This window comes from Euprymna scolopes, chromosome 39 (assembly GCF_053919585.1).
Source record: "Euprymna scolopes isolate OS-2025 chromosome 39, ASM5391958v1, whole genome shotgun sequence".
NCBI classification, from domain to species: Eukaryota; Metazoa; Mollusca; class Cephalopoda; order Sepiida; family Sepiolidae; genus Euprymna; species Euprymna scolopes.
The window spans coordinates 68192628-68208005 of record NC_136520.1 but is presented as its reverse complement, the minus strand read 5'-3'; the positions used below and the strand labels follow the sequence as shown (position 1 = coordinate 68208005).

The 15378-nt window shown below is 34.6% G+C and overlaps 1 protein-coding gene across 5 annotated transcripts in view; it reads left to right on the top strand.

The window, feature by feature from the left end:
- LOC145263827 (uncharacterized) overlaps window positions 1–15378 on the top strand; it is a 242305-nt gene that overhangs the window by 142116 nt on the left and 84811 nt on the right. For all 5 annotated transcript variants that reach the window (XR_013864604.1, XR_013864602.1, XR_013864603.1 and 2 more), the window contains one exon: window positions 10857–10981. Coding sequence is in view for 2 of the 5 variants with exons in the window: in XM_080120894.1 (XP_079977020.1) it covers window positions 10857–10981 (125 nt within the window). In the remaining 3 variants the exon portion in view is untranslated. The remainder of the gene's footprint in view (window positions 1–10856; window positions 10982–15378) is intronic.

Sequence of the window (15378 nt, the reverse complement as noted above, 5' to 3'; positions counted from 1 at the left end):
AAAAGGTCTAAAATCGTATAGAAAGCCAAAATGAAAAAAAAAAGCCTAGTTCATTATGGAAATAAATTTGCTTTTTCGATTCCCCCAAATCCATAAAATGGAAAAGTTAATGTGTAAAAATCTGGAAAAATCCATAAACTTGATTTGTCCAACAGATTTTTTACACATTAACTTTGGATATATATATATATATATATATATATATATATAGACAAAACACCTTTATTTATATATATATATATATATATATATATAAATAAAGGTGTTTTTTTTTTTTTTAGAGCTGGCAAACTTTAAATTGACAACTCCATTTTCTTTAATTGCAGATTTGGCAACTATCGGTTATTTTGAGTCCAACCTTGTTTGGCAATTTACCATGTGCTTTTAACAGGATGGACCCACATATCACACAGCACACTATACGAAAAATCATTTTGAAACATTTGATGAACAAATAGTTTCATGAAATGGACCTGTCAACTGGCCACCTGATTCATGCAGTTTAACCCCATTAGATTATTTTCTTTGGACATATGCAAAGTCGCATGTCTGTGCTGATAAACTAGATGCAATAGACCACTTGTAATACAACATTGTATATGTTATTGCAGAAATACAGCCTAATTTAATGTGTTGAGTTTAAAATTGAATAGATTATCTATCCATTATGATATAAAAGGAACTTTATCTGTATGTGTGAGTTCGTTTCCTATGGACTTGAAAATAGTTGGGTCGATTTTCACGAAATTTCACATGAAGATGCTTTATGTGCCTGGCAGTGTTTTTAGATAGGTTTTGTATCGGAATGTATTCGATAAGTATCGATAATCGAAATAATCCAATGAACGAAGTAATAAGCGATTTTGACCAAATTAACATCTTACACAGCCTAACATCTCAAGTGCATTTCAGAAATTTTATTACCACACAAGCCGAAAGGCTTGACATATAAAAGCAACAGTAGGTGCTTTGATATGACAGGGGCGTGTTCAAAATGAATGTTTCTGTTTAGAGCACAATTGAAGCATGGTAGTTGACTTTTGAATTTTAAACTTTAATTCAAGCGATTATATATAGAAAAATAATTTTATAAAATCAACAGTAGGTTCTTTACAGTGCAATGTGAGCTACAATGTATTATTAACTAAGTCACTGTGAGAGGCATGTGAGCTTCGGTGCACTGTGATGCATTCCCAACTAGAGCTGGTAATTAATCGATTTGATTGAAAAATGGTCGATTGTGAAATGATATCGATGACAATAAAAATATGAGAATATGAAACATTCGTTGATCATCTTTCAGTCCTGGGCAACGTCGGGTTATCCTGCTAGTATCATATACGTGTGAGCTGAGGGAAGTCATATGTCTGAAATTGTATTTAAATTATAAATGTTAATTATTTGGAATAAACGATATATTTGTATAATAATTCTATGATTTATTTTAATTTAAAATTTGCTACCTTTTTAAAAACCACCCCTAATATATATATATATATATATATATATATATATATATATATATATATATATATATATATATGACATTGCTCTTTATTATACAGTGGAAGATTAACTATATTTACTTATATTTATATATGTATATGGTTTGTTAATCTTGAATCAGCAAGTTGAGATCTCAGTTTGTATGTTTGACCTCTTCGGAGACACTATTCAATAACAGTTGAATAAAGTCCTGGGTATGATGCCTCATTTGAGGCCTGTGAGGAATGCGGATTTACCTCGGGTCAAATTTGGTCTGAAGTTGTAATACCTGTTAGGGCATCTAGTGCTACCAGATCAGGCTGTCAGAAGATACTGGTTTTCTGACTAAAAATGCACCAAACATTGCTGTTATTGTTTTTTTTTTTTCCCCCTTACCCTTTACAGAACTCAATCATGTTCTGCAAAGTTAAAATCAATAGCATTTTACTTCTTCAAAATAAAACAAACACCATGAATAAATATGTGAAGATATATAAAAAAAAACTTGAATAACTTTTGGCAATTTGAAATCTTAACTTGTTAGTCTAAGGGAGGTAACTCTTTTACTAAAGTAGTTTTTTTTTCTTACAATTACTCAAATGTTTTGTTTAAGAAAAATTAAAATATCGTCACATTTTACGAGGTGCCTTAAATAAGTTTCCAGACTTTTTTCGAATGTGCACTTTCCTAGATGGTACATACATGAAACTCTAGTCCCCTTCGAAGTAATCTCCTCTGGCTGCAATACACTTGTACCATTACAACAACTTCTGGAAGGCTCCATGGAAGTCCTCTTGTGATGAGTGTCATTGACCCTCATCACAGTCGCTTTCATTTTTTCAATTGTTTCATAATGACAGCCTCTAAGGTTTTCATTGGGCTAGGAAATAACCAAAAGTCACAGGGAGCAAGGTCTGGACTATAGGGAGGGTGAGGAACTGTCTTGATGCTCATCTTGGTCAAATAGTCTTAAATAGTCTGACAAGGATGGAGTTGCGTACTGATGTATTGTCTAAACTTTGTGCAAATCTTCAGCATCTTCAGTTCCTCGAAAATAATTGTGTACAGTTCCCACACTAATATCAAACTTTTTTTTTTATTATTACATTTTCACCCCAAACAAGGCAAATTGCCACTTTGGTGTAGGGGGCTACTATCAGGGGAAACAACTACTGTGCACTTATTGTCTCTATAGACCATCCTTATCCATGAAATTCTTTATTTGGCCAATCGATTCTGGTGTTTTGACTTCCTTACTCCCTCCACACCTTTCATCATCTTTCACAGACTCCCTGCATTCCTTGAATCTCTTATGCCACTCAAAGAGTGATGCTCAATTCATGCAAGATGGTCCAAAAGCAGTCTGAAGCATTCCATACGTTTCTGTGGCATTTTTTCCAAGTTTAAAACAGAATTTTATTGCACATCGTTCTTCTAAAGTGTCCTCGCATCCAGATTGCATTTTTGAAATTCACCAGCTGTGACAATCAGGCTTTAGTAGGGTGTATTCCAAGTCTTGCTGTAGCTGTTCATTTGAACTTGAAATCATAAAAATTGGTCATTCATCTCATAACATTTATAGCGATAACAAACTGAATTTTCAAGAGTCTACAACAATTTTAAATGCCCGTGGAAAGAGTCTGGAAACTTTTGGAAAGTATTTTGTACATTTTTTTGTTATTAATGTTATTAAACTTTGTTAGATTAAATAAAGTAGTTGAAAATAAAATCATTTTTCTAACAATTCTTAATAAAATAGATTTACCTTAGAATTAGAACAGTAAGATTCCAAATCGCCAAACTTTTTCCAAAGTTTGGCGTTGATATGCTGTAAAAGACAACAAACAAAACAACCAATTGAATAAGTAGCGACTCTGAGAAGGTTGGATTAACCACAACTTGTTAGTGTAAACTGAACAAATCGCATATATGTATCAGCTCTACTAACAACCAATTTTGTATTGAGCACTTTTGTAATGGATATATACCAATTTATTACTAGGGTGTGACAATAGCGTATTCTTTTCATTATTTTGACTCTTGAGTATATATCCATTAATATCTTATGTTTTTATATAGAATGATGTGGTTCTCGGTAACTGTAACTAACTGTATCGGATATATACTCGAGAGTCAGAAGAATGAAAAGAATATGCTGTTGTCACAGCTCTATTTATTATTCTGTAATTCTAGATATCTCTATAAAGTTAGGTATATTTATATATTTAGGATTCACCCCCTAAACAAATTAATGGATCATTATGAATTTTGGAATGTTGGACGTAAGGATGGGTAATCTGGGATATATTTAGTTTTATTTAGTTTCATGCACAGGATGCAATGGGGGTGTGTGGATTTTTTGTGAAATTTTAATGATAGGTATTAAATATCAATTAATAAGTATTCCTCAAACCAGTTTCTTTGCAGTATTTTAAAGAATTTCCAGTGGGCAGAGTAGGGGTACAACGTCTGATTTGTAAATTCAAATATTTCAGATTTGCATTGTCATAAGACACCAATTAGGCAAGATTTCTTGAATTAAGCCTTAAATTTTAGATATTTTCTAGAATCAAAATCATGTAATGGGTTTTGATCAAAAGTAGAATAAGGATTCCAGACATAAGGTTTAGCAGTATTCTATCTTAATTTTCATCGTCGTAAGGCGATATAAAAGTGGTGCAAAACTTCTGTTCGAGGAATAAATTTTACCTGTGTAATTAGCTTTGATTCCACAGCGGTTTCTATTTCTCAACTAACTAAATTACATAGGTGGACATCTACTTTCTCAATATCTAACAAAATAATAGGGTAGACTAGACTCTCAAGCCTTGGTAGGGTAATAGTTTTAAGTGATGAAAAATTCTAAAATAACTAGTCCTTCTCTGCTTATCCAGACATTGCTTTCAATCATAGATTTCTCCTTGTCATTAGACTTCAGCAATGGTTGGGAGACTGCACAGGAAATTTATATTAGTTTGTTTAAGATTGCCACAGTACCAGAATTTTAAGTTCAGTATGATACTAGTAACAATAATACTCTATACTGTTTCTAATATGACAGTAAGAAATAATCCTCTAATAACACTACTAGTAAAAAAATATAACAAATATACAATATCATATATAGAATAATACCAAAACAATGTCCTATAATAACACCACTGCTACAAACAGTCGTGCAGCACTATTTACCAATGTTGTTCCTATTTACAATGCCTCCCCACAGGACAGAGTTAGACACTAGGGTCGTTTTTTAATGTGGAGAAAAGGAACAAAAATAAAAATTGTCTCAGTCGTAAAGGATTTCTCCTCCACTGATAGAGAACAAGAAATTGAAGTGCAGCATCTGAAGAACAGATGGTATTTATTTGCTCCCCCACCGAGCATATTAGGCACAAGGCCGATTTTTAATGTGAGGAGTGAAGGGAGGGGGAAGGGAAAAAGGGGACCAGCTCCCGAGAGGTGGGAAATGGGAGCTGGTTAATGGTCAGGCATGTGGGGTTGCTCCCACATCTGGTCTTTGCTAGTCATAGCTAGTCATAGCTTGCAGCATCTGAAGAACAGATGGTATTTATTTGCTCCCCCACCGAGCAAATTAGGCACAAGGCCGATTTTTAATGTGAGGAGTGAAGGGAGGGGAAGGGAAAAAAGGGGACCAGCTCCCGAGAGGTGGGAAATGGGAGCTGGTTAAAGGTCAGGCATGTGGGGTTGCCCCCACATCTGGTCTTTGTTTGCAGCATCTGAAGAACAGATGGTACACTTTGATCTTGTCCCGAAGGCCAAGTAGGTGAATCAATGTTCCTAATTACAATGCCTCCCCACGGGACAGAGTTATCGTTTTTTAACGTGGAGAAAAGGAACAAAAATTAAAATTGTCTCAGTCGTGAAGGATTTCTCCTCCACTGACAGAGAACAACAAATTGAAGTGCAGGCGAATCAATGTTGTTATAATAAAAATATTGGTAATAAAAAAAAGTGTTATAATAATACCACTAGTAACAGAAAGCCCTACAATAACAGTACAGTAAAACTCTGGGATATGGTATTAAAAATTAGTAACAAAATGCAGTACAGTATATAATACACATGTATATAATCAAATAACATTATAAATAACACTGTAAGGCGGGACCGGAAAAACATTGTATTCCACATTGTAATCTGAAAAAAAAAAAACCTATCTTAGGGTTCTACTGTACTTGTAAATGTAAGTTGCATGTTATGGACTTTTTACACCGGACAGACAGCAAAACAAGAACAATGAAAGAAAGAATGAAAAGTGAAATAAATACAGTGCAACAAATAGTTCAAAATTCGGTTAGGAGAAAGGGTAGGAGAGGCAATTTTTCCAGAACACACATAGTAAAAAGGGGGTAAGATAGAGAGAGAGAGAGAGGTATAAATTTTGAACAATAAAATATCATCAGTTTAATTTTGTAGCATAGTAATCTTATATGGTTTCTATATTAACCCAATAAATAATGAGTAGCACATTGTTTTTAATAAAAGGCACGATATTAAAAAATACCAAAGTCTCAATACTTTTGACAATCCTACTTTAAATAATCTTTTTTTTTTTTTATATATCTTTTTTCATTTTCTTTCTGCTTTTTCTTTTGCAACTTTCAAATCATTGCATGTTTTTTTTTTGGGGTTTTTTTTTCTTCTACTTTCATTGCTTTGTCATATCAACATTTTGCGGTTTTCAACACAAATCAGAAAGGGCTTATGGTTTCCGTTATTCCTCTGATTTTCTTAGTATTGGTCCGATAGATTTTTCGTCTTGTATTTCTGAATTTTTGAGATGAAGATTGATTATTCATATTATTTGTACTCTTCGGGCTACCATTCTCATCTTGAATATTTTTTTTTCACAACGTTTCGGTTGATGTAACCTCCAACCGTCTTTTCAAACTTGGGAATCTTTTTGTTGAATTCTAGAATCTGCATGGAATATCAAACGGAATCCTTTATTTAATCCATGGGAGTAGCATACTCTTATTCCATCAACCATGACTGAGTAGAAATCTTAAATAATTCGCAATTGTATTTTGAGTGTTGCCTGCACTGAGAATTAAACCCTCTCTCTGTCCAAAAGCTGAATTTTAACAAGTACTCTATCCACTATGAAAAGATACACCTGGAGAAGGTCGCAGATTACATCAACCGAAGCATTGAGAAAATAACACTCAAGATGAGAACAGTATCCCAAAGAATCTAAATAATACAAATAAATTGTTGATGTTTTTTTTTTTTTTTCTCCAATAAAATTTTGCAAGTTGTATAATCATAAATGCTAAAATCCAAGCCATAACTTTTTTTTTTGGGAGGGGGGAGGGGGGGCTTTTTCTATCCCCCCCCCATCCACCCCGATTGTTTAAACGACCAAAAATTAGTAATCCTTTGCAGATACCTAAAATCTCTTGAATTAGATTTTGCTAAACCTTCACCAAAACTTAGGGTTTATGGTTGTTTACATGACATCATGAAAATTCTGGTTTGTTTTCTGCGATTAGTAATCAGCATAGCATTACCAGTTGAGCAAGGAAAGAATCTATCAGACATGTGTGCTTGAGGACATGTGTTGCATGGAGAGAAATTGTTTGAAAATGGTATAATGGATGGCAATGTTAATCTTAAATACAGGTTTAGTTTTGATGACCTCAGAGGAAAGTAGGTTTTTAACCTTCAAATTTTTACTTGAGTTAACTATATCATCTTCTTGGGAAATTAAATCTGGCCATTATAGGGGGATCTATACAGAACAGATTTCGATGGTATGGCCACATTGAAAGAAGGGTTGAGATTTCTTTAGAAGTGGAAAAAGTGAAGTGGCAGGGGAAAACATGGAAGGAAGTGATAAGGATAGACTTGAGAGAAAGAGGGATAACTAAAGAACAGGACGGAGATAGCCTGGTTTGAGAATCAATTTCTACAAACTAAGACTTGACAGCATGTAAAACTTGCATTAAACTGGTGAGGATGCTGATGAATATAAAAAAAATTAAAATAAAACAAATAAATAAACAAACTTATAAAACAATGTTTAACATAATTTTCTTGTTTCAATGTAAATCCGATTTGTTTCAAAAGAAAATGTGCTGTTCTAGTTATCTCCCTTTCTGACTCTCTATAAAAGAAGATAATTATTGTAGTAAGTTACTGAATTGACTAAAAAATCAAGATGCCTCAAACTAATATAGACTTCTGATCTAACCTCAACACCAACTACTCCCGTCCATGCAAAACAGAAGTTACCATATGCACAAAACTGCATCCTCATTATCTCTTGATTGCAGCTGCTTATGCACTCCCAGGTAAGTAATGTATTTACTGTTTTATCTATATTGCCATATTGCAAAAATGTAACTCTTTTTCAAAAATAAACTTGCCAAGGCCAAGAGCCATTCGAGGGTAAGAGTTAATAAGATGGAATGATTATCATCTATAAGATTAGGAACACTATGGGAGTATTAATATTGATTAATGGTATAAACTGCATTTTATTACTTATTGGATGTAATAATTCACATTGACACACCGGTTCTCGTTAGATCACCAAAGTCAAGAAATGTTGAGCCTGGTCAGTACTAAAATACGTGACCATTTGGGAATTCTAGGTGCTGTAAATTGCTCACTGCTTATCAAGGTATTGTTTCCAGTCGCCCTGAATTTCCACTTGCGACTGAAATCAAGCAACCGATTTAAGAAAGAAGTGGTTCAGGATTACACAACCCTTGCTTCACAATTCATTATGTGTCATTCAGGATGATCAGATAATCCTCATCATCTGATGGACGAACATCCAAGACGGTTTTTGACAAGAATTTGTTTGTATTGGATTTGAAGATGACCAAGTTATAATTAGGAGGGAAGCAGTTTCACAGTAATGTGTTCCAGAGACGGTAAGACTTTGCAAAGAAGCCATGTCCATAGAGATTCTGCTTGATGCTAGGCACATGGAGTGAAGAAGGAATTCGATGCTATTCTTCTGATCAAGTTCTTGCTCCAACTGGTTAACCAAATTCTTGAGTTCCTGGGCAGTGAGTTCTTTGTCGTGAAGATCTCTCTCCAGCTTTTCATTCTTTAACAGCATTTCACTTTGTTAAAATTAAAAATCGAATCACAATACAAACTACAAATAATACACAAGTATTTTTGTTTTGTTTTACTATTGGAGGGGATCATCACTTATCAAGTCCAAGAGTCATTTGAGGTTAATGAGACAGGAATGATTGTTAGCTGAAAGATAAGGAACACTATGGGAGTTCATAACATTTACCAATGTTATGAACTATTCATATTATTTGGAATCTTAAGACTACTGTTTTCATCTTGAATGTCATTTTCACAACGTTTCGGTCAATGTAACTTCCGACCTTCTTCAGGTGTATCTTGTCAAACTCAGGAATTTGCACAGAATTTTGAACGGAACCCTTTATTTACTTCACAAGAGTAGCATGCTCTAGTTCCGTCAGCCATGACTGAATAGAAATCCTAAGTAATTTGCAATTATTTTTTTTCAGTTGCACACACTGAAATGTAATCTTCAACCTTCAGGAGAATATCACTTTTACAGTTTATTTCTTCAAGTACTCTGACCACTGTTCCATGGGTCATTGAGGTTACATCGACCAAAACGTGAAAATAGCACTCAAGATGAGAACAGTAGTCTGAAGATTCCAAATAATATGAATAACCAATCCTCATCTCAAAAATTCAGAAACGTTATGAACTATGCTTGATTATGGAGTAATTTGTGACAAGAATTTGTTGATATTTGACTTGAAGATGACCAAGTTGTAATCAGTGGGAAGGCAATTCCACAGTAATGTGTTCCAAATGTGTTTCACAAATAGTAAGACCTTGCAAAGAAGCCATGTCCATAAAAATTCTGCTTGATGCTGGACATAACAAGAAAGGAAGGAAGGAAGGTTTTTTTTTTGGGGGGGGGAGTAGCAAAATAAGTTTTGCCAATTACCTTACTTATATGCCTCTATTCCAAATTGGCAACAGCTGCCATCAATCAACCGCCTTTCCTGCATTAAATTATAAAATATATAATTAAATTAAAAAAAATTAAATATATAAATAAATTAAAAAAATAAAATATATAATTAAATTAAAAAAATAAAATATATAATTTAAAAAAATATGTATAAAAAGTCACATAAAATCTTTTTTAGATAAAATTTTATAATTTTTAAATCCATTAAAATTTGCAGGAATAATTTTTTTGCTTGCAATTTAAAGATCAAGTAAAAATGAATTTTTTATTTGATTACTGAAGCAATCTGATAATTTGAATTAAAAAAAAAACAAAAAAAAAACTGAATAATTTGGTTCTTGTCCAGAATTCCCATGTATTAGAAAACAAAAATAAATAAAATATTTGTATGATGTCCGTCTCTACAAATATATATTACTAGCAAATATACCCGCACTTCGCATGAGACTTTGTTGTATGCTCGGGTACCTGCTTCGCTGGCACCCTTGCAGTAAGTGGATTTTGTAAGAGCAACTATTGCCTAAGGTGCACCGCCCCTAGATAAGGAAGTTTATGAAGAGCTGCACGAAATATGATCTTGAAAAATGGTGTATGCACTATCTCTAGGTCGAATACAATCATCATGTCAAGTTTCGTCATGATCGGTCCAGTGGTGTGAGTTGTAGGAGAGTATATATACATAGGCTTTGACCTTGACCTTTACCTTGGAAAATGGTGTGCACCATCCCTAAGTGGGGGACCATCATGATGCCAGGTTTGGTCATGATCAGTCCAATGGTGTGGATTGTAAGAGAGTTGTACACACACACATGAACGCTTACAACAACTTTATATATGTATACATATATTTCAGAACTCTTGCTTCTTTTATTTTGTCCTTTAGTCCTCGCATTCCATAAGCAATGTTTGTGATGAAGGGGCAAGTTACTATTTCCTGGGTCAGGATCTATCTATATAACACTTATTGTTGGCAAGTCTTTGACCATAAACTGTTGTTTTCCTTTTTTTTTTTTAACTCCTTAAAACAAATGGCTTCTTGCGTTGTCTAGAGCGATTTCCATTAAAAACATCTTTATAAATATATAAGTAAAATAAAGGCATGAAAGTTCATGTTGCAATATGGTAATATTTGCTTAATAATTTGCATGCTTAATGTTTTTTTTTTTTTTTTGCATGTTTACTTTTTTCTTTTGCCTATTCTCACCTGTATCCCAGCCAAACTAACTCTGTGATTTACAACCATTGCTGTGGGGCAACGGTAGCCAATTTTCAATTCATTCAGTTTTTTTTTTTTGTTTTTTTTTTATCAGCTTTATCATTCATCCAATTCAAATTTTGTTTTTATGAATTGTTTTCCTGTTAGGAACTTGTAAATCAGAACCAGCGGACGTTAAACGCGATTCAAAGCGGCTCAGCAAACGGTGAAGGCCTACGTCGGCAAGTGATTGATTTGACTCGACAGTTAGAAGTCGAACGAGAGAAACACAAGTAAGTGAACGTTTTTAGCTAATCTTTTCAGTATAGTTGACAACGAAGAAATTAAAAATGACAATAACTTTCACTAAATGCATTAAAATCTAATTTTCTACCAACCTCTATACTATAGCAATTGAGGTGCACACACGCAAACACATGCATGACAACTGGTGGCAAACGTTCTGAACGATGAGGTCAAGTTGTCAGATTGAGATCAGCAGGATAATAGGTCAACTGCTCGACGCATGCACCTGTCGGAGGTGAGGCGGCTGCAAACAAAGCAAGTCACATATATAGCCCAGGGAAAAAAGGAAAAAGAAACAAAAGCCACAATTGAGAAATTAACACCACACAATCCACTAACCTCCCCCTTCCGTTCTTTCTCTTTTCTCTGCCTAGGCGCACATATTTATGACACAGTAGTGACATAACAGCAAATAAGTTTTATATTTTTATACAAAAACAAGTGTATGAACAATCTACTGTGCAATATGTTTCAATACTTTTTAAGCGTGGAAACTGATTATAATTTTTTTTTTTTTTTTTTTTACAAAGGCGTTACCACTTATCAAGGCCTGGAGGCCACTCAAGGATAAGAGCTAATGAGTGTACAGTAGTCAATGGGAAAATGTAGTAATCGTTAGTAGTGGAAATTGGATAAATTGGATTACTTAAGGGGATGGCTCATCAAGAACTTGTTTACATTGGACTTGAAGACAAGTGTATTGTAGTCAGTTGGAAAGCAAGAAAATGGAACAGTTCCACAGGTGTACAAATCTAAGAAAGAAGCTTTTGTTCATGGAATCTACGTTTAGGTTTAGGTACAGATAAAGAGTGGGGGATAGTGATTTCAGCTAGATGAGTGTTTTTCGTGGTAAGAAGAGACCATAGATTGGAGCTCAGACGAGCACTTGCTATGAAAATAATGATAAAGCAGAGATAGGCTCGCACATCTCTTCTGTGGGAAAGAAATTGCAGGGAAGAGAAAAGGGCATCCCCACTAGGCTATGAAGTCTACTTTGAACTCTGTCAAGGCAGGATAAGCTGCTTCTAGCAGCTCCTGCCCAGATGTGACAACAGCAGAACGATTCCACCATTTTCCCAGCAACCTTGGTAACGGATTTGATGTACATGTTCCATCTCAGATCAAGAGTAAAGGTCAGACTTAGAAGTTTGTCAAAACATGGAGCCTCCCTAAGACAAGAGCCATTCATTTCAGTTGATGCCAGACAGGGATCAGAGCGTTGATGATGTAAAGATAGAAGCTTAGAGATTATAATATTTATTATTTCTGAATTTGTTATTAAGTTGGCTTATTGAAACACAAAAACAAAATTACAGAATATTTTTGGAAGATTCTGTTATCTTTGGATGAAAAGATAGTAAAAAAATTTTTTTTTAATGACTTACCCTACCATTAACACTAAAACTGGTGTTAGGAAGTGTTTACCACTCGGAATTGAGGTTAATGGGAGGGTAAGTCATAATCTTAACTAATACCGGAGTGGCAAGCAGCCATTTTATTTCTCATGTCGAAACAGAGCTTTGAATTTTGCAATAAGAAGAAAAACTTTCATGAAAAGAAATTCATTGAAACTTGTTTTCAGTTGATGTTTTCGCATTTTATATACACTTGAAGTGAAAATAAGTAATTTTGTAATTAAAAGCTTAGAAGTAAAAATCCGAATAAGTTTTACCAAATGCATTACAATTTAATTTTCTGATCCATATCTATTTAAAATGTGGAAATTGATTATAAGATTTATCTCTGAATTTTTCTTATCAAGTTGATTTGTCAATGTTTTGTGGATGGTTGCTAATTTCAAGTTGAAAGGATTAAATAAAAAAAAATGACTTACTCTACGACTAACCATAAGCTAGGGTGAGGCTTGCAACTCAGAATTTATTGTCTTTTGTGTGATTAGGCGATGAGAGGAGGGGGTAATTATGGTGTAGTTGCATGCATGTCAGTTGATTTTTTTTTTTTTTTTGTCAGCCAGAAAAACTTGTAACACAAAGTTGCTTTTCATATAAAAATATAAAAAAAATATTTTCTTTTTTTCTTTATTGCCCTGTGTGTGTGCCAAGTCAGAGAGGTGAAGAGGAGACTGGATGGGTAGAACCATGAGCTTGTCTAATGTTGCCTTGCTACTGTGTGTTTGCTCATCCATTCTTTTGCCTTTTCTCTGGGCTATATATGTGACCTGCTCTCTACAGGTGCACTAACCCTGACAGCTGTGAGCATCAAATATTTGACCTTTCACCACCGGCAACATCTGTTTTGACAGTCTGATCCGAATCGGTTAGTGCGTTTTGGCTACCAGCTGTCATGCGTGCGTGTACAGCTTCACCACATGCCACAATGTGGCATATGTAGTCATGTTAAGTTGGAATATTTACATTAGTTCTCAAGAATGTTAACTTGATAGATGAAATTTAAGCTAGCGATATTATAAACAAATATACATGACAAAAAACTGGCAAGGATCTTTAGGCTATATGTAGTGATGACATCATGGAAAAGATAGATTTGAGGCATGTAAATTTTTAGTTATGAGGGAGAGCAGTTTGACATGCAATGCGTTAGTGGACAGATGGGGTTTTTGGACAGGATACCTGTGGAAGTCAGAGTGGGACTACTTAGCAAAGTGTGATATTAAACAAAGCACGCCAACTCTGAAAAAGAACCAAGTAGGAATAAATTAAATATCCATATATAATTCCAGCCTTGGCATTTTCACTTCTCAGAGAAGAGTACTTTTGATTTCAGGATGCATGAAAAAAAAAAGATCTGAGGTATGGTCATTTTCTAATGTTCTCAACGAGGTTTGTCTCTTGTTTAAACTCTATTCCAGATCCAGCACAGCTGCAGCCAAGATTGAACTCATTTTACGAGTTTTGTAGTGGAATTCAAATCTTGCCAGTAGCTGAATGCTTGATGCTTCACCAGGGCTATCAAGGGTATTTTTTTTTTTTGTGACGCCATCACTAGATGGGTTGCCTACCATGGCTTAAGAGAGACCCATCTACCCTTGAGAGAAAGATAGACAGTGCCAGTTTCTCAACCTGGTATTTTACCTCGCGGTACATACAGTGCCTCGTCTTCCAAAATGGTCACCCATCTGGTACTGGCCAGGTTCAACGTTGCTTAACTTCGGTGATCATAGTACCTGTTAGGGTTCCAACTATGGGTTAAATAGAAAAATAAATATATTCTATGAAAAAATTGTTCTTCAAAATCACTGGATTCGGCATTAAATAACCTGAAAAGGGTTGATATGCTGTAAAACAAAAGCAACTACATAAGAAACCCAAAAACAACTGTTTGGCAGCAAGAAAATTCGAATTTTACACCAAAATAACTTGTCAGTGACTATGTGAAACAGCATATGCTAGGAAATGGAAAGTTCCAGAAACGCTCCAAATGGAACACCACAACTTAAAACATCCCAGAAGCTCTTGAAAAAGAACATTTTTATGTTCTATATTTAGAACTCTCCATAAACTCTTTAAAAAGAACATCTTTGTATTCTAATTTTAATATAATTTTTTAAATTGTAATAATTATACATTGTTTATATGATTATAAGGAATTGTAATAACTTATTACTTTTATGAGGAAAATGTCTTTCTATGAGAGCAGTTTTGAGGATTGATTCCATTTAAATTCCACATTCTAAGATTATTGTTGATGGTTTGCATCCAGGTTTGCTTGGGTCATCCAACTTTTACTCTGGCTCTCCACCTCAAGGTCTTTTCATTTTTTTTTTTTTTTTTTCATCCAAATGTCACTCCTCTCAACTTGACCAAACAAATGCAGCCAAACTGATCGTCAGTCGTAGACCAAACTTTGGTATATCCAACCTTGCCAACCGGATATCGCAGCCAGTGTGCCGGGTTTGATCTGACCTGACATTGCATATCCATCTGATCATTACTCTGTCATTCGAGACGTCTGGAAGCCAGGTGGGTTGCAGGAGTTGCCAGAAATGTCAATGTCCTCTTACATATTCCCAAGTGGTCACTCATCTAGCACTGGCTATGCTCGACATTGCTTAACTTTGATGATCTAATGAGAAACAATGAGTCAACATGATTATGCCAAATCAGGATGGTTGGGATGAAAGAGTGAGGCTGGCTGTGCGGAAACCAACTTCACTTTAAACGAACTCCCAGTACGTGTCATCCATTATTCCTAGGATGAACAGGTGGTCTTTGTCATTCTGATGGACGAACTCTGTTATTACACTGAAGATGGGTGAGTGAGGATTGGATAGAGCCAAGTACTCATCTCCATACTGCGTCATACAACTAACGCAGTTGTTATATACCCGTCCCCTGGTAGTAAGAAAGGAAGAAAGAAATTTTTTTTTTTTAATTCATAAGAAGATCCTTTTCTAGGGTCAGCC